Source organism: Protopterus annectens, chromosome 8.part0, assembly GCF_019279795.1.
Source record: "Protopterus annectens isolate FY-2018-M chromosome 8.part0, PAN1.0, whole genome shotgun sequence".
Lineage (NCBI taxonomy): Eukaryota > Metazoa > Chordata > Ceratodontiformes > Protopteridae > Protopterus > Protopterus annectens.
In genome coordinates, this window is record NC_056741.1 from 763,108,190 (window position 1) to 763,132,277 (window position 24,088).

The 24,088-nt window shown below is 42.9% G+C and overlaps 1 protein-coding gene across 1 annotated transcript in view; it reads right to left on the minus strand.

Annotated features, from left to right (window-relative positions):
• Positions 1-24,088, minus strand: part of CDC14A (cell division cycle 14A) — a 1,552,589-nt gene that overhangs the window by 1,159,602 nt on the left and 368,899 nt on the right. The window contains exons 4-5 of the mRNA XM_044080231.1: positions 16,149-16,178; positions 13,417-13,427 (exon numbers count right to left, since the gene is read on the minus strand). Of these exons, the coding sequence (XP_043936166.1) occupies positions 13,417-13,427; positions 16,149-16,178 (41 nt within the window). The remainder of the gene's footprint in view (positions 1-13,416; positions 13,428-16,148; positions 16,179-24,088) is intronic.

Below are 24,088 nucleotides of genomic sequence, written 5' to 3' on the forward strand. Positions count from 1 at the left end.
CCTGATCAAAGTAATTAGGTCTTCAGCCATTTTGAGCATCTGTTTCTTGGGCATAGAAGTCGGTCCTGGAGAATGTTGTACTTGTTTCCTGGTCTTTAAAACTGCTTTAGACTTTGCCTTGGATGCTGAAGTAGGCTTTATGTAAAGTTGTGTAGGTCTGAAAACACCCTCAGAAGCCTATGCCTGCTCAGCGGCTCCAGACCCATCTGAGGGATTGATTTCCGAAGAGCCAATACCTTGGGTATCCAGAGGCCTAGTTGCCTCCATGTGGGAGTCAGAGGCAGACTGTGGCTCTGAGGTAGCGAGAGTCAGGGGTTGCGAAAGCGCTTCACTGGAGCACCGGCGACTGGCCTAGAAGAGGCTTTGTCGGTTTTGGACCTCGGATGCTTGTCCTTTTCTTTATCCTTGTGGTTTTTTATGAATTCCGGTTGTCTGTTGTTCCGATGGCATTATATAGTTAAACCTTCGGCCAAAGTAATGAAAAGCAAAATCGTACCAACGCTTTATAGTGCGTTGGTTAAATCCAGCACAAAACCGACAACTAGCAACATCGTGATCAGGGCCTAGGCAAGGAATACAGTAAGAATGAAAAGCCTTATGAGGAATTTGCTTCCCACAAGAAATACAATTGTTAACTTTTTCTGACATCGGTCTGGAGCAAGAAAAAAGTTTCCCCAACGGGGTACTTAGCTTTATTGAAGACTTCGGATCTGAAATTCAATTACGAAAATCTCAGGAGTCGGCCGACCGGCACTTGCGAACTGCTTTTGCTTCGGGCACCGCGCGGAAAGAAAGACTGAAGAAAAAGGCGTCGGCTGCATCTTTTATACCCCTGGCGCACTGACGTCAGGGAAGAGGTAACAGCAAAAGACGCCAGACCAGGACTTTGGAATTCAGGCCAACTGCGGGTAGCCTGCCAGCAGGATAACCCAAGTGTAATGACTGCAAAAGTGAAACACGATGAACATAATCTGTTTCTACAGTGCACCTATACACCTTGTTAATGCCTTTATCATACTACAGAATAAGGTAATAAGCTAGTAAAAGTAAAACACTCTGCTAATATACAACTTGCTATGGGTACAAAAAGAGCGAGTGAAATTAATGGATACACTTTCAAAGGAACAAGACATGAACTGTGGTGTTGCAAAAGATCTGTTGGTGGTGGTGGTGGCACTGCTACTCTGCAACTTTACAGTAAGCATTAAAGCAAGGGATCCCATATGTATAACTAAATACATAGAAGAGTGTCAGGTGGGCACATATTCACTTCACCAAGGTACTCTTATTTCTGAATAAACACCACAGCACTGAATGGAAACTGCCCTAAGAACAAAACAGCACAGACAAAACAAGCCAATAGGAAAATCAGAACTAGGTACATTATAAATAGGTGACTTGGTTACTTTGGCCAGTACTGATAGGACACCCCCAAATCCCATACAAAAATAGAAAAAAGGGAATGGACAATGACCTCAGTTTAAGCAAATTGCATCCACATAGCTCAGGAAAATAATGTGGGGTAGTAACAGAATGAAGTATTTTAAGTCACCCCAGTCTGACTTCTCCACACGTCTGTCATAAATCCAGTACCATACTGCACTGCAATTTTGTGTTACTTAAATGAAATATCTCATACAAACAGTGAGCGCCATGGTAATATACAAAGAGATAACTAGGGTAAAGGCGTTAAACAAAGCTGGTCTACAATTGTTTTCATTCCTTTTTTTTTTTTTTTTTGCAGAATGATTTGACAATATGTTCTTACAAAAAGAAGTAGTCAGACCCTTTGTTGTTGGAATAAAGTATGCCCTAAAACGCACAAAGGGCAATAAAGGGGAGAGTAATTTATTATAATGCAACAGGAAAACCGACAGGTTTGTGACTTAGCAGCTACAGATGTTACAAAACAAGGTACCTCTCTGCACGTCACCTTGCTAAACTAACCAAACTAGAAAAGAAATATATGCATATAGAAGACAAAATGCACACTGGGTTTGAATGCCTTCAGACAGCAAATCTCAATATGGAATTCTTACAAAAACATGATGTTATAATGTATCCAACCGTGTAATACTTCATACTTGAGAAGAAGAAAGCTGCCACTCTGTTCTCCACTCTTCTGAAATGCAGAAAACCATTTATATTAAATTCTACTATTTAGCTGCTCCTCAGCAAAGGCACTTGGGTTGACTAACTCACCAATAATGACACACAGGTTTCATGTCCAATCTTCCAAATTGGGACACATATTATACTCTTTTTGCATCTTCTTCACTAATTAAAAAATGTCTTATTACGTAACAAACCAATAAACACCCTAATGTGGAACATCACCCCAAATCTATATCCCACTGCTGCAGGGGTGCCATCTTCCCCAACTGGACAAGTCTCTTTACTATTCAGATATAAACTAAAATCCTAAAATATATCTTGGGGCACTTACCAGTTTATCAACTTGAACAGATATTTCAAACAAAGATCAATATAAATACAGTAACTGTAAACTTCTAACCTCAAACTTGCAAAGTGTCATTTATGGGTGTGTCTCCACATTCTAAAACCTGATATAATAAAGACGTTCTATCATAACAGCTTATTTTGCATTTGCTGTGCAAAACCACTTCCTAGGGGAGTGATAAAATGTTGCATCAAAATAGTTTAACAAGTCAAACTCAAACACACAAAATAATATGGGGAAATGCAAAACACTGACAAAATTATTAAGATGCATTAAATCAAGCAAATTCACCCTCATTATTTTGGGCATTTTTAGAGTTTTTACTATGACCTAAATAATTTCTGCCGAATACATTATGAATAGAGAAACTGACTTTCCAAATCAAAATTCTGCAGACTTGAAAGGTTTCTGGTTCACTTATCAAAAGAGATTTCTAGATTAGATACACAAGTTTCACTGCTAGCATGCATAACGTGGCATGAAAACAAGGGCATAATCAAGTTCTAGGATGGACATATTGCAAGCAGTCATTTAATTGCAGAATGAAATCTCTTAACTTGGACAAACTTTAATGTTTTCACTCAAAACTAACAGTCTTTTTTTCAAAGCATTTCATAAATTTTTAGATGTAAACTAGATTTTTGTACCCTCAAATTAAAGGTTACTGATCAAATTCACCCTTTAAGGGGAAAAAAAAAGACTACTTTACTCATAAGGGTATCATTTACATTTTGTTACCTTCTTTTTAATAAATATATACACAGATATAGATAGGTATATACAGATACACAATCATCACTCACAAGCAACAAACAGGAGGTCTTGACCACAGTAGCACTCAGACTGAAAGGGATCTCTCCAAGAGAAAAACTGAACCACCCTTAAATGTACTGGGATCATCTTAAGTCATGAATAAAAATCAATCATGTTTTTACATTTTACTGTCAGGGAAGACTGCACTAAAGGAGATTTTTGTGGATGAAACCATAGTCTACTGGACAAATCTCAAGCATAAATTATATACAGAATCTCAAATTTTCTGAATATCCAGAATAAAAATGTCCCAATACAATATTTCCTCCTTTAATTTACTAAAACTTATTTTTTTTATTGCATCATGGCTGAAATAGCTACTCATTGTATGATTTGGTAACTGCATAACATCACAAAGAAAGCACATCTCGATAGTGACTTCATCAGCAAAAAGACCTCCAAGAAATTGAGGAACTAGTACTACAGGATTAGTGCAATTTATACAAAAAAATCTCATGCAGAAATTAAACTGCAACATACTTGCCTCACTAGAAAGGATACATACTGAAATCATTAAGAATGGCTCTGTTAGAGAGAGAAAAAAAAAAAAACCCTACACAGCCTTAAACATGCGATTTTATTAAATCAGAAAAATTCCTTATAGCTCTACAGGGCAAGAAACCCTAACACATGGGCATCTCTCTGTTAATCTTTCCTAACACACACTCCCAGCGAGCTACCGGTCCTTTTGAGAGTTCACACACTTTGCGTCACTAAACCACTTGACATACTAGTTCTGTGGAGAAAGTACAGTTGTGTACACTTACCATACATGTAGATGTTAGAGTGTATTCACTATTGCAGTCATTACATTTGGGTAATCCTGCTGGCAGGTTGCCCTCATTCGGCCTGAATTCCAAAGTCTTGGGTCCTGCGTCAGCTGTCATCGCCCCTTCCCTGACGTCAGGTCATCAGGGGTATAAAAGTAGGAGCAGACGCAATTTTCTTTAGTTTTTCTTGCCCCAGATGTCAGGTGCCCCCAAAAAAGGGTAGCCAAAATTTATATCTATATATAAAATAACATGCAGCAATATAAACTTTACCTTCATCCACCAGCAAATACACCACATAGGTTGTATAAATCAGAGAAGGAAAGATAGGTTCCATCAAAAGAAAAAAGGGGGATGGTGGGCAGGTAACCTTGACTGCAACAGCAAATACACTCAAACATCTACATTTATGGTAAGTGTACACAACTGTACTATGTTCTTCGTGTTTCATTGTTGCAATCATTACATTTGGGTAGATTGCCAAAGCTATGGTTGGGAGGCTGGAGCTAAACAGCATTAGGAGCGGCTATGAGACCCTGCAGAACTGCAGAGGCAAAGCCTGCCCTGGATTTAGAGTAGAGTGGCAGATGATAGTGCTTTGTAAAGGTGTGCACTGAACTCCAAGTAGCTGACTCTAAAATGTCCTTGGTTGGTACTCCTCTGAGAAAGGCTGCTGAAGTGGCTGCAGCTCTGGTGGAATGTGGCCTAATGCCCTTAGGCACTGGCTTGCCATGGTATAAGTAGCAGAAACTAATGCAGTGGCCTATCCATTTTGAAATAGTCTGCTTTGAGATAGCCTTTCCTTGTGATCCTGCAGCATATGCCACTAGTAATTGCTCTGTTTTTCTGAAAACTTTGGTTCTGTAGAATCCAAGCTGTGTACGTCCAAAGAATGCAGAATTCTTTCCCCCTTGTTCTGTGGATTTGGATAAAAAGTTGGCAGATTGTTTGGTTAAGAGCCATACTGGACACCACTTTAGGCATAAATGTTAGGTTTGTCCTCAGGAAGACCCTGTCCGGATAAAAAATTATAAAAAGTTCCACAGCCATGAGTGCCTGTAGTTCTGAAATTCATCTGGCAGAAGTTATTGCTAGGAGCAGAGCTGTTTTCCACGATAAAAACTGTAAATCAGCAGTAGCAGCTGGTTCAAACGGAGGCAGGGTGAGTTTTTCCAAGACATAGTTGAGGTCCCATGCAGGCATTGATCTCCTTTGAAGCCTTACATTTTTGGCTCCTCTGAGGTACAGTTTTAATAAAGGATGAGAAAAGATTGGTGGCTCTGCATTGTAATGAGCCAAAATGGCAGAGGCATGAATTTTAATAGATGAGAAAGAACATGCCTTTGTCCAGCATTTCAGTTAAGTATTGTAAAATCTGAGGAATATTTGGCACAGCTGTATCTGTTCCTTGTGCCTGGTTCCAAGCACAGAATCTCTTCCATTTTCCAGCATAAGATTTTCTAGTACTAGGCCTTCTGGCTTCCAAAATGACATCCATCACAGCTTTGCTGAGAGCTGTGTTTTGTAGGACTATATTATCTGCCATGCTGCCAGGTTTAAAGTCCTGAGCTGGCTGTGCAGGATCGGATTGTTTTGCTGGGACAGTAGATGCGGTACTTGAGGTTGGGTCCAAGCTGGGCATGGAGTCATGCTTCTTAATATTGGGTACCACTGCTGGCGGGGCCAGTCTGGTGCAATCAGTATCATCTTTGGCTTCTCCTGTCACACCTTTAGGAGTACCTTGGGAAGGAGAGGCAGAGGGGGAAAGGCGTACACTGATAGGTTTTTCCAGCTGAAGGATAGGGCATCTACTGTCCATGCTTGTCTGTGATAAATCCTTGTGCAGAATGTCTGTAGTTAGTAGTTGTGAGGGAGGCAAATAGATCTACGACCGGGCATCCCCATTTCCTTGTTATCATGCTGAAGACTTGTGGATCCAGCTGCCACTCATGGGGATCCATGAGGTTTCTGCTTAGTTCGTCTGCCAGAGTATTTTTCCTTCCCGGCAGGAATTGTGCCTGCAGATGTACTTGGTAAGTCAGTGCTGTGTCCCACAAAGTCATGGCTTTTCTGCAAAGGGGGTAAGAATGTGTGCCCCCCTGCTTGTTTATATACCACATGACTGTGGTGTTGTCTGTCCATCAGTAGTTGCCCTGGTTGAAGTAGGTCCTTGAAGGCTGTCAGGGCATTTTGAACAGCTAGCATCTCTTTCTTATTGATATGCAGATGCATTTGGTTTGAGGTCCATGTTCCCTGAATGCAGCTTCCTGCCATGTGGGCCCCCCCAGGCATAATCTGACATCCGTTGTTTGTATCTGCCTGGCTGGGGAGAATGTAAACAGCTGTCCCTTGTTTTGGTGACAAGCCTTTGCCCACCATCGAAACTCCTGTTGCAGGCAGGAAATGAGAGTAATTACAGTTTCCAGGCTGTGGCAATGTGGAGTCCAAACACTTTTTAGAGACCATTTAAGTTACCTCATATGCAATCTTGCTTATAGAATTAGTAGGATGTAGGATGTCATGAAACCCAAAGCCTGCAAATTTTTTCTTGCAGATAACTGGGCCTTTGTTGCTAACATTATGAAATAGGTAGTCAAGTTGTCTTTGTCTGGCGTGAGATAAGCCATCTAGGTAGTTGTATTTAAGCTTGCACCCAGGAATATTCTCTTGAGAGGGTACTAGTTTTGATTTCTTTTCGTTGACTGTGTACCCTAGGCATGCTAGAAGTTTTTTCACAAACGCCAGATGCTGTATAAGAATGTCCTTGTTCTATGCTTGAATTAGACAGTCGTCCAAGTAAGGGTATATTTGCATTCCTCTTTGTCTGCAGAATGCAATTACTAGTGTCGGGCACTTTGTAAATACCCTGGGAGCAGTAGATAAGCCAAAGGGCAGTGCAGAGAATTGGTAATGCATTAAGCCAGCCTTGAGTCCGAGGTATCTTCTGCATATTTGTCTGATTGGGACATGCAGGTATGCCTCTTAGGTCTAAAGTTACAAGCCAAGCGTTCTTGCCCAGCATGGGCAGTAGCTGCTGCAAAGTCAACATTTTGAATTTTGGTATATCCAGGAATGCATTCAGAATCGATAGGTCCAGTATTGGCCTCCAGGCCTTGTCCTTTCTGGGTACCAAGAAAGTACAGTTTTGTACCTACCATAAATGTAGATGTTAGAGTGCTCATACAGCTGCAGTCATTACAGATGGGTTATCCTGCCGTTAGGCAGGTCCTTGGTCGGCCAAATTCCAAAGTCTAGGTCTGGCGTCGGTTGTCGTCGTCGCTTCTTCCCGGACGTCAGTGCGGCAGGGGTATAAAAGAGGCAGCAGACGCCATTTTCTTCAGTTTTTCTTGCCCCAGTTGTCAGGAGCCCCCAGAAGGAAGGCAAAACATAATGTTATGCAAACATGCAATATAGATAAATCAAAAAACAGTAGTTGCAAGCAAATACACCATAAAAGAATACCCCAAATAGGTTGTATGATAAAGGCGTTTGTCAAAAGGCCTGTCCTAAGAGGGGACGGAGGGGGGGGGGTAACCTGGACTGCAGCTGTATGAGCACTCTAACATCTACATTTATGGTAGGTACAAACTGTACTATGTTCATCGTGCATACAGCTGCAGTCATTACAGATGGGTAGAATCCCAAAGCTAAGTAAGGGTGGTAGGCACTAAGTGGAACTAGGAGGAGTGAGGATGCCCTGCATGACTGCTGTGGCAAAGCCCGCTCTAGATTTAGAGTATAGTGGAAGGTGGTGGTGCTTGGAGAAAGTGTGCACTGAACTCCAAGTAGCTGCTTCCAAAATGACATTGGTAGGGACCCCCCTGAGGAAAGCTGCAGAGGTAGCTGTGGCCCTGGTGGAGTGGGATCTGATGTATGCAGGCACAGATTTTCCATGAAAATAATAACAAAAGCGTATGCAGTGGGCTATCCATTTTGAAATTGTCTGTTTGGAAATAGCCTTTCCTTGAGCACCTGTAGCATAGGACACAGAGCTGCTCAGATTTCCTGAATGGCTTTATGTCCAAGTAACGAAGTTGTCTGTGAATGTCCAAGGAATGTAGTAGTCTCTCCCTTTGTTCTGTGGATTTGGATAAAAGGTAGGTAAGTGGATAGTCTGGTTCAAAGCTACACTGGATACTACCTTTGGCATGAAGGTAGGGTTGGTTCGTAAGGAAACTCGGTCCTGATGGAAAATGATTAATGGTTGCACAGCCATGAGGGCCTGTAGTTCCGAAACACTGCGTGCTGAGATGATAGCCAGAAGGAAGGCTGTTTTCCATGACAAGTATTGTAGCTCTGTTGAAGAAGCCGGCTCAAAGGGAGGCAGGGTCAGCTTTTCCAATACGAAGTTGAGGTCCCAAGCTGGAACTGGTGGTTTCCTTGGGGGTTTTATATTTTTTGCCCCTCTGAGGAACTGCCTTAGAGGATGTGAGAATAAAGGCGGGTCTGTGTTGTATTGTGCAGAAATGGCTGAAGCGTGGATCTTGATGGAGGAGAAGGAAAGGCCACTGTTTAACATCTCAGCTAGGTACTGTAAAATTTGAGGAATATTTATTACCCAAGGATTCTGGCCTTTTTCTTGATTCCAGGAACAAAATCGTTTCCATTTGGCGGAGTAGGCTTTTCTAGTCGAAGGTCTTCTGGCCTCCAAGATGACATCCTGCACCTCCTTGGAGAGGAGAGTCTGTTGGGAAATTAAGGTATTCTCCATGCAGCTAGATTTAAGGTTTTGAGCTGGCTGTTAAGGGTTTTGTAGTTGTGCTGGGACAACAGAAGAGGGACTAGAGGTAGGATCCATGGTGGGGAGTGTGTCAGGCTCTTTAGGAGCGGATACCAGTGTTGTCGTGGCCAGTCTGGAGCAATGAGAATCATTTGTGGCCTCTCTGCTCTGGCTTTTAATAGAACTTTGGTCAGTAGAGGAAGAGGCGGGAAGGCATAGACTGTCAATGTTGTCCAACTGAAAGAGGGTACATCCACTTTCCAGGCCTGTGGATGATGGGTCCTTGAACAAAATTTTTTCAACTGGTAATTTCTGTGGGTAGCAAATAGATCTATGTCTGGCTGTCCCCATGCCTGAGTTATCTTTGAGAAAACTTGAGGATGCAACTTCCATTCGTGTGGATCTGTCATATTTCTGCTTAGGTTGTCTGCCAGTGTGTTTTCCTTCCTGTCAGGAATTGTGCCTGTAGTTGAATTTGCAATTCCAGTGCTGTGTTCCATAGGGTCGTGGCTTGCCTGCACAGGGGGTATGAATGAGTTCCCACCTGTTTATGTACCACATGACTGTGGTGTTGTCTGTCCTTATCAATAGCTGGCCTGGATGCAGTAGGTCTTTGAAGGTCATAAGAGCATTTTGCACAGCTAGCATCTCCTTTTGGTTGACGTGTAGGTGCTTCTCTTTTTGGGACCATTTTCCCTGAATGCACTGATCTGCCATGTGTGCTCCCCAGGCGTAGTCTGAGGAGTCTGTTGTGATGATATGAGTTGCTTGAGGTACACAGAAAGGGAGACCTGTGTTTCTTTGGCATGCTTGAGCCCACCACAAAAATTCCTTTTGAAGGCATGGAATGAGTGGTATAATTGGTTCCAAGCTGTGGCTGTGTTGAGACCATAAGTTTTTTAGGTACCACTGTAGTTTACTCATATGCAGCTTTGCACATGGGATTAGTAGAAAGCAAGATGCCATGAATCCCAGAGCCTGCAGGACTTTCCTTGCAGTTAGTCTGGTGAAAGTTGCCATTTTGTTGAAGTATTGAGACAGTTGCACTTGTTTTGTCTGGCATGAGGTAGGCCATCTGGGTGGTTGTAGTTAAGCTGGCACCCAGGAAAATTATCTGTTGAGAAGGTATTAGTTTTGATTTCTTTTTGTTCACTGTGTATCCCAGGAAGTTTAACAGTTTTATTTCAAACGCCAGATGCTGCAATAGAATGTCCTTGCTGTCCACTTGGATCAGGCAGTCGTCCAGATATGGGTAGATTTGTATTCCTTGTTGTCTGCAGAAGGCAATTACTGATGCCAGGCATTTCGTAAACACTCTGGGCGCAGTAGATAAGCCAAAGGGCAATGCAGATAATTGGTAAAGGGTTGAACCTGCAAGAAATCTGAGGTATCTTCTGCAATCTTGTCTGCTAGGGACATGCAGGTATGCCTCCTTGAGGTCCAATGTTACCAGCCAAGACTCCTTTACCCAGCATGGGAAGAAGCTGCTGTAATGTGAGCATCTTGAATTTTGGCACCTGTAGATGTGTTTAGGATGAATAGGTCTAAGATAGGTCTCCAATCTTCATCTTTCCTTGGTAACAGGAATAGTCTGGAATAAAAACCTTGACCTTGTTCTTCTGCAGGTACCTCTTGAATCGCTTTCATATCCATGAGCGGAAATTTGTCTGTGCCTCTGCCCTTTGATTTTGTGGCAGGTTTGGGATGCCTCTTATTTTTGGAAGGGTGCGAAAGAGGAACCTGTAGCCTCTGTCTATAATGTCCAGAATCCATTTGAATTTTGTAACAATGCCAGTTTTTTGAAAATAATGCCAGTTTTCCGCCCAAAGGTGCTGCCATTAAAGCTTTGCTTGGCAGGCATAGGGGGAAGTCATTGTGTCCGTTTTCTAAATGACTGTGATCTATCTTCTCCACCTCTTGGGGTTGGTGCTTGCCACTGTCTTGCTCTAAGATCCTTGAGGTTTGTCCTCTACCCCTTGGGCATCTGTATCTGCACCTTTGAGGTCTGTCCGTGGCTGGAAAGGACCAATTTTCTGAAAGCCAGTTTCTGCTGAAGCGTGGAGGTTGTACCTGCAGGAAATCTAACTGTTTGCATAGATTTTGCTTTTTCCTCCATTTTCTTTAGTACCTCCTCAGCTTCAACACCAAACAATACATCTTTTTGAAGTGGTGCATCTAATAACTTTGCTTTGACATGATCTGGTAAGGATTGCTCTTTGAGCCAAGCATGTCTACGTATAACGGACCCCGTGACAGCAGCTTTACATGAGGCCTCTAAAGCATCAAAACCACACTGCAAGGTATGTTTACCCACTTGCTCTGCTCCATGCAACAAATCCTGCAACTCTTTCAAATCTGGTTGTTCTGTTTGTGTCATTTTGCTTTTCAACTGAGATAACAAAAACTGTTGGTACTTTAACATATGGAATTGACAGTTTAATGCCCTCATGGTTAAAGTGGCAGATGTATACACCCTTTTCCCCCCACCTTTCTAATGCTCTGGAATCTCTCTCTGAAGGTAAAGGGTTTTTAACAGTAGAGGCCTTTATTCCCTTGGGACCCTGTGAAATTGTTTCTGGGTCTGCAGTATGGCTTTTATAAAGGAACTGGCGAGAATCAGGAACCCAGTAATACCTGTCTGGTTTAACAGGGGCTGGAGGTAAAGAATCTGGATTAAGGCTGGTTTCTGTGTACACATCATCCAAAATATCTAAAACACGAGGGATAGCCAGGGGCCTATGCTGGGGGAGCAGTAGAAATTCCCTGAGCCTTTTCTTGGAATCTGAGTAATCTTGGCCTTCCCAGTGGAAGTGTTCCCTCAATGTATGCAGGGTTTCCCCAAAAGAGTAGTCCTCAGGGGGGGAGACGGAGGGAATAGACTCCTCAGCATCAGGGGGGGGGGGGGAGACCGAGGGAATAGACTCCTCAGCATCAGAGTCTTCGAAAGGGGAATAGGCATAATCCTGGTCCTCAGAATGGTCTGAGGTAATAGAAGCCTGGTCTGAGGAAGGGTAGTCTTCCTCAAATCTGGGTCTTTTGTCAGAGGGGGGTTGAGAACTCCAGATGAGAGTAATCAAATCCTCAGCCATTTTAAGCATTTGCTTTTTAGACATGGGGCCTTGAGAGGAGGTCTGAGGACCCTGTTTTTTAGTTTTCATGGCAGCTTTAGATTTAGTGAACGATTTAATGGAGAAGGTGGAAGGCCTGAAGACGCCTTCAGAAATGGCAGGCCTGACTAAATTTTGAGTTTCCCTGCCAAGAGTGGCGTCGGTATCTGCAGGAGGAATGGAGACAAAGAAGCCTGCGACCTCGGGTACTGAAGTCACCAGTAAAATAGTTTAATCGGTATTCAGGGGCGTAGGCGCCTCGCTGAGAACCGGTAGTTGGCCTAAGCGTGGTCTCAGTACTCTGTGCAGACCTCAGATGTCGGTCCTTATCTTTGCGTCTTTTGCTTAAAACTGGTGTCGGTGTATCAGACGACATGATATAATTAAATTTTTTGCCAAAATAATGAAGGGCGAACTCCGCCCGGCACTTAATAGTGCGCTTGTTGAACCTAGCACAAAAACGGCAGGCCGAGACGTCGTGGTCTGGGCCTAAGCAAGGTATACAGAAAGAGTGGAAATCCTTAAGCGGTATTTGCTTCCCACAAGAAACGCAATTATTAACTTTGTCTGACATCGGTCTGAGGCAAGAAAAGTTTCCCCAACGGGGTACTTAGCTTTAAAGAAGACTTTGGCTGAAATACTTATGTAAATCTCAGGAGCTGGCCGGCCGGCACTTGCGAACTGCTTCTGCTTCGGGCACCACACAGCAAGAAAGACTGGAGAAAATGGCGTCGGCTGCCTCTTTTATACCCCTGCCACACTGACGTCAGGGAAGAAGCGACGACAACAGACGCCAGACCTAGACTTTGGAATTCGGCCGACCGAGGACCCGCCTGACGGCAGGATAACCCATCTGTAATGACTGCAGCTGTATGCACGATGAACATCAGTCTTGAGTAAAATCCTTGTCCCTGCTCTTGCTCTGGCACTAGTTGAATGGCCCTCATGTCCATGAGGGATGAGACTTGTTTTGTGCCTCTGCCCATTGATTTTTTGGCAGATTTGGCCAGCAGTTTGTCTTTGGCAGGGTATGGAAATGGAACTTGTAGCCTTGTGACACGATATTTAGAACCCACTTGTCCTGGGTTATAATGTGCCAATTTTGAGAAAAGTGCTAATTTTCCCCTTAAGGGTGCTGCCAGGAAGTGCTTGGTGCAGGCAGGGGGAAGTCATTGGGACTGTTTCCTGTAAGGTTGTGATTTGTCTTCTCCACTTTTGGAGGTAGAAGCACCCCAATGCCTTGACCGGTATGAAACTTGAGCCTGGGATCTGCCTCTAGGGCCGTCTGGGTCTACCCCTTTGAGGTCTGTCGGACACTGGAAAGGACCAATTCTTTGTTGGCCAGTGTCTACTAAACCTAGGTGGCTGTACTTGTAAGAAATCCTTGACCATTTGCATAGATTTAGCTTTGTCCTCCAGTTTCTTTAACACCTCTTCTGTCTTAACACCAAACAAATAATCATGCTGTAAAGGTGCATCTAATAATTTATCTTTAACATGATCAGGCAGATTTTGTTCCTTTAACCAAGCATGTCTTCTAATTACAGAACCAGTAACTGCGGCCCTGCAGGAGGCCTCTAAAGAATCAAAACCACATTGCAAAGTATGCTTTCCAACTTGTTCAGCTGCATGCAATATATCCTGCATTTCCTTTTCTGCACATTCAGAATTTAACATTTTCTGTTAAAGCAATGCCATAACATGTTGCCGATATTTGAGCATATGAAATTGACAGTTTAAGGCCCTTATAGCCAAGGTAGCAGATGTGTAAACCTTCTTTCCCCATCTATCCAGTGCCCTAGAATCCCTATCAGAAGGGGTAGGTTTTTTTGCAGCGGAAGCCTTAACACCCTTGGGACCCAGAGAAATAGTTTCTGGGTCATCAAGGGTTTTTAAAAAGGCATTTATGTGAGTCAGGAACCCTGTAATATCTGTCAGGAGTCAGGAGTAAGGCTAGACTCCGAAAACAAATCATCTACAATGTCTAACACAGGGGGGATGGCTAGTGACTTGTGCTGAGGTAGTAAAAGGAAATCCCTGAGCCTCATTTTAGACTACGAAATTTCTTGGGTCTCCCAGTGGAAATGCTCCCTCATGGTACGTAAGGTTTCCCCCAAAAGAATAATCCTCAGGAGGAGAAGCTGAAGGTATGGATTCTTCAGCATCAGAGTCCTCATGGGGGGAAAAGAATATTCCTGATCAGAAGAGGAATCAGAAGAAATGAAAACCTGATCTGAAGATTCATAGACAGTGTCTTCCCTAGGCCTCTTATCAGGAGGGGGATGGGAACCCCTGATCAAGGTAATAAAGTCTTCGGCCATTTTACGCATCTGTTTTTTGGGCATGGAGGCCTGTCCATGTGGCTCTTGAGTTTGCTTCATGGCCTTTGAAGGTGCTTTAGTCTTTGACTTTGAAGTCTGTTTAATGTATAGGTGTTTGGGTCTGAATACACCCGCAGATGTTGGTGCCTGCTTAGCGGCTCTGGACCCATCTGAAGGATTAGCATCCGAGGATTCAATACTTTGAGTTTCCAGCAGCATGGCCGACTCCACATGGGAGTCGGTAGCGGCCTGCGACTCAAAAGTACCGGTAGTCAGGGGCTGCAAAAGCGCCTCACTGAGAACCAGCGAACCGGCGACTGGCTTAAAAGCTTCGTCTGATGGCTTTCTGATGACATTTCTGGATAATTAAATTTGCATCCAAAGTAGTTTAAGGCAAAATCATACAGACGCTTAATAGTGCATTGGTTAAATCTAGCACAAAACCGACAACCCAGAAAATTATGATCAGGGCCTAGGCAAGGAATACAGTAAGAATAAAAGTCCTTATGAGGTATTTGCTTCCCACAAGAAATACAATTAACTTTTTCTGACATCTGTTCTGGAGCAAGAAAAAAAGTTTCCCCAATGGGGTACTTAGCTTTATAGAAGACTTCGGATCTGAAATTCGAACTCGAAAATCTCGGGAGTTGGCCGACCGGCACTTGCGAACTGCTTCTGCTTCAGGCACCACGCGGCAAGAAAGACTAAAGAAAATGGTGTTGGCTGCTACTTTTATACCCCTGACGTCAGGGAAGTGGCGACGACAGCCGATGCAGGACTCAAGACTTTGGAATTCTGGCCGACTGAGGGCAACCTGCCAGCAAGATTACCCAAATGTAATGACTGCAACAGTGAAACATGAAGAACATCTAGAGGAATATTTTTGTGGTTGAAACGTGGGGAATTACTTCATAATATAAAACTACAGGCAAAACAGAAAATTTGAATGCAGAAACAAGTACAAAAAAAATCTTCTACATTTACTCCTCCCAAAACGATGCAATGCAAAGCTGGATAGCTATGTTGACTGTTTTACCAAATCCTGAATACACACAAGACAGACCTGTTACACTTTCTCCATCAGAAAGAATGGCAATAAAGTCCTTGAAATCCAACCACATAGTCATCATAAAACAGGCAGACAAAGGTTCTTGCAACAGTTATCCAGAACTATGTTGAGCATAATACTGATGCTAAGAGAAAGGTTTCTGATCACACTTAATACAGACAGCTGACTGAGGATCCAACTCAGCAGTGCACTAAAGAACTAAAAAAATCTTATTAAATTTTTACTTGATTCCATCCAGGACAAAACTGATCTCATTCCAAATCATCCTAGGCTTGGAGTTCTCTACATGCTACCAAAAATTCATAAGCCAGGTAATCAAGGAAGACCAATAGTATCAGACAAAGGAACTTTGACAGAACAGGTTTCCTGGGTTTGTGGAGAAAATTCTGAAACCACTAGTTAATGACAGAGGCCTGTATTATTCAGGACACCGCTTTTTTTCACACTGTCAATTTATAGTGACCTAACATTGTTTTAACCACAATGGATGTTACATCACTCTATACAAACATACCACAAGAAGATGGAATGGTCTCAAATACTTACAACAGAGATCATCACAGCATTACTCCAGATATAGCTGGATAAATTAGTATTCTAACAATCTTTAAAGGGAAACATTATGTTCAAACTATGGCCACTTCAAAAGGCAAGAGAAAGGCTCCACAGTATGCAAACCTCTTCATCGCAAACCTAGAAGAATTTCTACAATACTAAACACAGCCACTCACTTATTTTTATTTTATTGATGACTAATTTATAATCTAGACACACAGACTACATCAAGGAATTCCACCAAGGACTCAATAGAATTTACTCATGTATTAAACTCTCCTTGGAGTATTCTACTTCAAGTGGAACCTTCCTTGATACTAAGGTTACTGTACAAAATGTAACTTTCCTGGATACTAAGGTTACTATACAAAATGTAACGATACAGATGTGTCTACAGGAAACCATGGCCAGAGACAGATGCATCTGCACAAAAGCAATTACCATCCCAGACACACAAAGTTAGCTATTTACATTCAAGCACTTCAAAATCACTGTATTTGTTCTACTGAGGCAGAAAAACCCAGTTGGTACTGCTGAAAGATGCCATGCTTGCTCCAGGTCACTCTGCCAGGGAGTCTGACAGAGCTGTAGACAGTGCAGTACAGCTACCATGAGAACAGCAGATCCACTATTAAGACAGGACCCCCCCCGTGACAGTTCCACCAGTGGCAACGTATCATCCAGAACTTAAGCTGTACAAAATCTTAAGGGACTTTCAACCAATGTTTAGTAAGCATGACAAGTTCAGACAGATTTTTCAACCATTCCCACTGCTGCCATTTAAACCACCACCAAATCTCAAGAATATTCTTGTCAAAAGCACACAAAACAGAAGAGAACAGTCTGGAATGGCACAAAACCCTGCAACCATCCAAGATGCAAAACCGGTCACATAATTTGCATAGCTTCCTACTTAATGTCACAGAACAGATAATGGAAAATACAGGGTTTATTTGTGTGCACTTCCAAAAATGTGGCTTATTTAATCAAATGCAGGAAATGTCCAGAGACGGTTTATACAGGAGAGACGGGCCATTTTTATTCATAACTAGGATGAAATCAGAAGTACTACAAAAAACTGTAAATGCCACCATATTCAGCTCCAAGTAACCTCTACAGTGGTTGTATTTGTTTGCTTGAGTCTAGGTATTAAACTACATTTTATAAGCCACAATAACCACATTAAATATCAATTGTAATGTTGTATAAACAACTTATGATTGCAATAACCATTCAACAGACTGTCAACAGCATTTTCTTCATAGTGCTGTGAGGTTTCATACAAGACTAAGCATTTTTTTTTGCCACTTGATTGATGAAATACTTAGAGAAATAGGAAAATGATTACAATATAAATAGTACATAAATAATATTCAGTATTCCTCTACAGTAGGCAGATGTCAAATATAAATATAGCTGTATTTACCATCATGTAAGCGTTAAGCTGAACTCTTCCAATACCTTGTATGTAACAAGGCTTTGGAATTAATGCAAATATGAACAATATTTGACACCTACAAGCATCAGTAGGATGTGAATGCAGAAAGAGAGGCATCACTCTGCTATGAGTTTTTAACTGTGCAACTAAAAACCTTTCAGTTTTGCTGGTCTTCAGAACCTTAGGTTGACGTAACACCAATTTATCCCCACCACACACACGTTTTCACTCAGTTGGTCAAACCGAAGCCTCTGTAGTGGATCAACTGCAAGCAATATCAATACATGTTAACCGGTATCTTATTCCTTTAGTAGTCCTGCCTTTCTCACCATTATGAACCAAACATTATCACTAACTCATACTTTCTGTTAAACAAAAGATCTGTCTCACAAGGACTGCTTGTTTAGATAGACCAGAACGGGTAAGTAGACTCACTAATCGAAAAGAGGTACTAGGGTCCACTGATTGTCAGTTGCAGGACAAAATAAAAAAAGGAAAAATAAATCTAATGGTATACACAAAAACTATAAAAAATTCCAGGAAAAATAAAATGCTAAAATACATCAGCAAACACTACTAAGTCTTGAATGCACAAATACCTAAGGAATGTGCTATATACACTAGATGCAACACAGCTTGGTTGGAGACACAGCCATTATGATGCGTTTCAGGCACAGCCAAGAAAAATAAGTGGGAAACATGCTGCCATAATGTAAGACATTTAAATTAATCCGGCACTAGATTGCAAATGATCCTTTATAGTATTTTGAGTGCTGCATCTCATATTAAAAGTACTAGTAATACATAACATTTTATTACAATTCTGACACACATTTAATGATTAAACAGCTGCAAAAGTACAGCTGTGTACACTTACCATAAATGTAGATGTTAGAGTGTATTCACTGTTGCAGTCATCACACTTGGGTTATCTGCCTGCAGGTAGCCCTCAGTCGGGCTGAATACCAACCAGAGACTTAGTATTTCTGCGTCGGTTGCTGTAGCTCCAGGACTGATGTCAGGGGTATAAAAACAGGCAGCACACGCCATTACATCAGTTTTTCTTGCTCCAAATGTCAGGAGACCCCAATAGGGAGCTAAGGTATGGTGGGAAAATCATCAGTAAAAAGTAAACACCAATACCCACACCCCTGTAAGGGGTGAGTAATAGACACAGAGAGGAGAGAGAGAGAAGGGGGCTGGAGGGAGGGAAACCAGGATTGCAACAGTGAATACACTCAACATCTACACTTATGGTAAGTTGAAACAACTGTACTGTGTTATTCGTGTTTCACTGTTGCAGTCATCGCACTTGGGTTGATTACCAAAGCTGAAGAAAGGTGGAGATAGTCAAGAAGAGTTGGGGCTGGCTAGTATGCCCTGCAGGACTGCTGTTGCAAAACCCATCCTGGATTTAGAAAAAGATAGGCAGGTGGCAATGCTTGGTGAAGGTGTGTACAGAACTCCAGGTAGCAGCTTCCAGAATGTCCCTGGTAGGGTCTCCCCTGAGGAATGCTGTAGAGGTAGAAGTTGCCCTAATGGAATGTGTTCTGACCCCCTGAGGGGTTGGTTTCCCATGATGTTTGTAGCAGAAATGGATACAGTGCACTATCCATTTAGAAACTGTTTAGAAATGGCCTTGCCCTCTGCCCCTGGTACAAAACTGAGTAAGTAACTGGTCAGATTTCCTGAAGGGCTTAGTCCTATCCAGGTAGAATCTGAGCTGTCTGTGCACGTCCAAGGAGTTCAGGATCCATTCCCCTTTATTTTGAGGATTAGGGAAGAAGGTTGGCAAGTAGATAGATTGGTTAAAAGCCACACTGGACACCACTTTAGGCATAAAGGTAGGATTAGTCCTGAGGGAGACTCTGTCAGCATGAAAGATAACGAAAGGTTCCACAGTCATAAGAACTTGTAGCTCAGACACTCTACTAGCTGAAGTGATGGCCAGAAGCAAGGCTGTTTTCCGAGAGAGGAATTTTAACTCTGCTGACACTGCAGACTCAAAGGGAGGGAGCATGAGCTTTTCCAGTACAAAGTTAAGGTCCCAAGCTCTCCTTGGTGGCCTTAAGTTGTTTGCCCCTCTCAGGAACTATTTGTTGAGAGGAGGCTCAGTTTTGTAATGAGCTGAGATGGCAGAGGCATGGATCTTAATGGAGGAGAAGGATAGGCCTCTGTGGAATAGATCTGCTAGGTAATCCAGGATTAGAGGTAAGGAGGGCAGTGTAGTGTCCTTTCCTTTAGATTGAATCCAGGAGCAATACCTTTTCCACTTCTCAGCATAGGATTTCCTTGTACTGGGTTTACTGGCTTCAAGAATGACGTTCAGTACCTGCTTGCTTAGGCTGGTCACTGGAGGAGAATTCAAGGAATAAACCAGGCTGAAAGATTCAGGGTTTGCAGTTGCGGATGCAAGCTCTGTCCCCCCCTTGCTGAGTGCGAAGGGTTGGGATCTGGGGTAGGTGCCAGGGTGCACACTAGTGGGTACCAGTGCTGGCATGGCCAGTCTGGGGCAATCAGGATTGTCCTTGGTCTGTCCCGTCTTATCTCGAGTAATATTCTTGAGAGAAGGGGCAGAGGGGGGAAATGCACAGAGAGAGGTTTTCCCACTGAAAGGATAAGCCATCCACTTTCCAGGTCCTGCTGTGAGGTGTCCTGGTGCATAATTTCCTGAGCTGGTGATTGCAGGGGGAGGCAAAGAAGTCCACCTCTGGTATCCCCCTTTTCTGTATTAGAAGGCTGAAGGTGCTGGGTTCCAATTGCCACTCGTGTGGGTCTAGGAGATTTCTGCTCAAGTTGTTTGCCAGTGAATTTTGTTTGCCTGACAGGAACTGAGCTTGTAGATGAACATGCATGTCCAAGGCAGTGTTACACAGGGCAATGGCTAGCCTGCCAAGTGGGTTTCCCCCTGCTTGTTGATGTATAACATGACTGTGGCGCTGTCTGTTTTTATTAGCAGGGGTCCTGGTAAGAGTAGGGATCTAAAAGCTGTTAGAGCGTGCTGAACAGCTAGCAAATGGTTGATGTGCAGATGAATCTGACTTGGGCTCCAGTGGCCCTGAATGCACTTGTCGCCCAGGTGTGCCCCTCAAGCATAGTCTGATGTGTCTGTGGTTAGGGTCTGGGCGGCGTGGGGTTGAGTAAAGGGAAGTCCACTGTTGTGGTTGCATGCTGCTGATCACCAAAGAAATTTTGTCCTTAGACAAACAAGGTAAGATAGGTATGACAGTTTTCCAGGTCCTGAGAATGTTGGCACCAAAGACTTAAGTACCACTGAAGTTTCCTCATATACAGTCTGGCATATGGAATTAGTAGTACACAAGAGGCCATGGACCCTAGGGCCTGCAGAATTTTCCTTGCAGATAGCTGGGCTCTGGTGGCCATTTGAGTAAATTAGTCCGTCAGATAGGCTTGTTTTTCTGGAGTAAGGAATACCATCTGGGATGCTGTGTCCAAGCTTGCTCCAAGGAACACAAACTTTGACTGGGGACTAGTTTTGATTTCTTTTCATTGACAGTGTACCCCAGGGAGGTTATAAGGTTCTTTACAAATGTCAGGTGCTGCAACAGCTTTTCCTGTCTGCCTGAAACAGGCAGTTATCCAAGTACGGGTAAATTTGAATTCTTCTCTGCCTGCAATAGGCAACGGCTGGAGCCAGGCATTTTGTGAATACTCTTGGAGCAGTGGATAAGCCAAAGGGAACTGCAGAGAACTGATAAAGCATAGATCCTGCCTTGAAACGTAGGCATTTCCTGCATGAGTCCCTGATAGGGATGTGCAGATAGGCTTCTTTTAGGCTTAGGGTGGCTAACCAGGCATCTTTGGACAGCATAGGAAGATGCCTGAAGGGTGAGCATTTTGAATTTTGGTAACACCAGGAAGGTGTTTAGAATAGAAAGATCTAGGATTGGGTGTCAAGTGCCATCTTTTCTGGGTACCAGGAAAAGTCTAGCATAGAACCGTTGACCCATCTGTTCTGCAGGAACAGGATGAACTGCTCTTGTGGAGAGCAGGGATTGAACTTGGTTTTGTCCCTCTGCCCACTGGTTTGGAGGAAAATCTGGGAAACCTTTTGGGGTTGGCAGTGAGTGGAAGTAAAATTTACCCCTGGGATACAAAGTTGAGGACCCATCAGTCTTTAGTGATGGAGGTCCAGTTTTTTGCATGATGGGCAAGTTTTCCTCCTAGGGGCATGAGCAGTTGGGCAGAGCTGATGAGTGGAGTTGAAAACTCATTGTGAATTATTTCCGTAAGGGAGTGGGCTTAGCACTCCCTGTTTCTGAAGAGGCTGCACTCCATTGCTTAGATCTCTGCATACCCTGAGACTGTAGTCTGGGGGGATCAGTTTCCCCTAGGTCTAGTATGAGACGGGCTTGGGGGACTGGAAAGGACCAATGCTTCGAGGGGCAATGCCTACTGAATCTAACAGGCTGCATTTGCAAGAAATCTTTGTCTGCATAGATGTAGCTTTTTCTTCCACCTTTTTTCGAACCTCTTCTGCTTTGTTGCCAAAAAGATGGTCCTTGTTCAAAGGAGCGTCTAGTAATTTTGATTTGACATGGTCTGGCAAGGTCTGCTCTTAAACCAAGCATGCCTTCTTAGTACAGAAACAGTGAATGCTGCCCTGCAGGATGCTTCTAGGGTGTCAAAGCCACATTGCAAAGTATGCTTGCTGACTTTCAAAACGCATAAGCTCTTGTAGTTCTTTACTTTCTGCACAGTCTGTAAAGGTATCTAATTTTTGCTCAAGTTCCATAACATGTTGCTGGTACTTCAGCATGTGAAACTGGCAATTCAATGCCCTAATGGCGAGAATTGCAGAGGTGTATACTTTTTTACCTATCTGTCTAAAGCTCTGGAATCCCTGTCCGAAGGGGTGGGATTCTTTAGCTGTAGTTGTTTTTATACCTTTAGGCCCCTGGGAGATTACCTCTAGGTCAGCAGTAGGATTTTTGAAAAGAAATGTGTGCGAGTCAGTAACTCTGTAGTACCTGTCTTGTTTCCTTGGAGCAGGGGGTAAAGTATCAGGAGTTAGAGTGGATTCCATAAAGACATCATCCACAGCATCCAGAATTGGAGGTATTGCTAAAGGTCTAAGTTGTGGCAAAACTAAAAATTCTCCGAGTCTCTTTTTGGACTGAGGATAGCATTGGAGTTACCAGTGGAAATGCTCTCAAAGTATGCAAGGTTTCACCAAAAGAAAAATCCTCTGGAGGTGAAGCAGAGAAAATGGATTCCTCTGCATCTGAATCCTCATAAGCAGATAAAGTCATGTCTTCAAATGAAGAAAGCTCAGAGTCGGACTCTTGATCAGTTAAAGCTGCTGGGGACAGGTCTCTCTCTTAGCAGGGAAAGAATGGCTTCCTCTAATCAGCATAATCAGGTCTTCTGCCATTTTAAGCATTTGATGATGTGGCAAGGAAGCAGGTGCTTGAGTTTAGGTAGTCATTTTTTTAGGCGTAGCTCATACTCTTGGCCTTAGAAACTCGGTAGTTTTAGACAAAACTGAGGACGTTAAAGAAGTCTGTTTGTGTCAAATATCGGTAGTGTGAAGAACTTCCTCGGAAGCCGTTGCTTGCACAGCAGCTCCGGACCAATCCAAGGATGAGACATCCGCAGGTTCAGTCTCGTGGCATAGCTGACTCTGAATGGGTCTTGGTAGTGGTCTGTGAATCCATCGAAGTTGGCATCAGGGGTTGTGAAAGTGCCTGAGTTCTGGCGAACTGGCGACTAGCTTAACGAAAGTGTCGGCAGTTTTGGACTTGTGCGGTCTGTCTGTCTTTATCCTTACATTTTTTCAGAAGATCGGTAGTCGGACGGCTTACTGAAGCCATTCGGAATATGGAGATAGAGCGCGAAAGTATTTAGCAACAATAAAGGCCAGACTAACAGTTCGGGTGTTGCACAAAGCACAAAACCAACAACGAGGTAGGTCATGGTCTGGCCTAAACAGGTTATGCAGTAAGAATGGAAATCTCTGTGTGGTATTTGCTTTCCACAGGCATGACAATTGTTAACTTTTTCTGACATCAGTTAGAGCAAGAAAAAAGAATCCCCAGGGGTACTTAGCTTTAGAAGACTTCAGGTTGACTCATTTCGGAAACAAAAACAGGTAGCGGCTGACCGGCACTCGTGCTTACTGCTTATGCTTCGGGCTCCTCGGCAAGAAAGACTGATGTAATGGCGTTGGCTGCCTGTTTTTATACCCCTGACGACCTGACGTCAGTCCTGGATCGACATCAACAGACGCAGAAATACTAAGTCTCTAGTATTCGGACTGAGGGCTACCTGCAGGCAGATAACTCAAACGTATGACTGCAACAGTGAAACACAAAGAACATCAAATGTTCAAAAGTCAGAAAATATTCATGTGTCATTTCATTCACTCCCTGCCTCACACTAATAAAGGTTTCTAATCCACGGCTATAAAATAAAACTACAGATATGTATTTAGCATGGCCAAATTGTGCTTTCCAGTATCACTGTCATTACACTTATGTAAAGGAATCGTTAAATACAAAAGCAGTGACATTATCGAAGAACATGACAGACAAGGCACTACTTGAAATTTTAACAGCTTTATTAATCTATGATTTTAAGTTCATTTTTACTTAAAAGTTCTTCAAAGTTCTCAAAAGATGTGTTAGAAAAACTGAGCTTCAGGTTCTGTCACACTCAATGAGACTATTAATTAGGTTTGGCAGTTACAATGTGCTCAAGTCTCCATCTATGAAATACTTCACTCTTCCTTTCATAATTTTTAATAAATGCATCTCTGATTTCATTCTCTTGAAAAAAAATAAGTTTACTCTGTTTCATGAATATGCAAGCTTA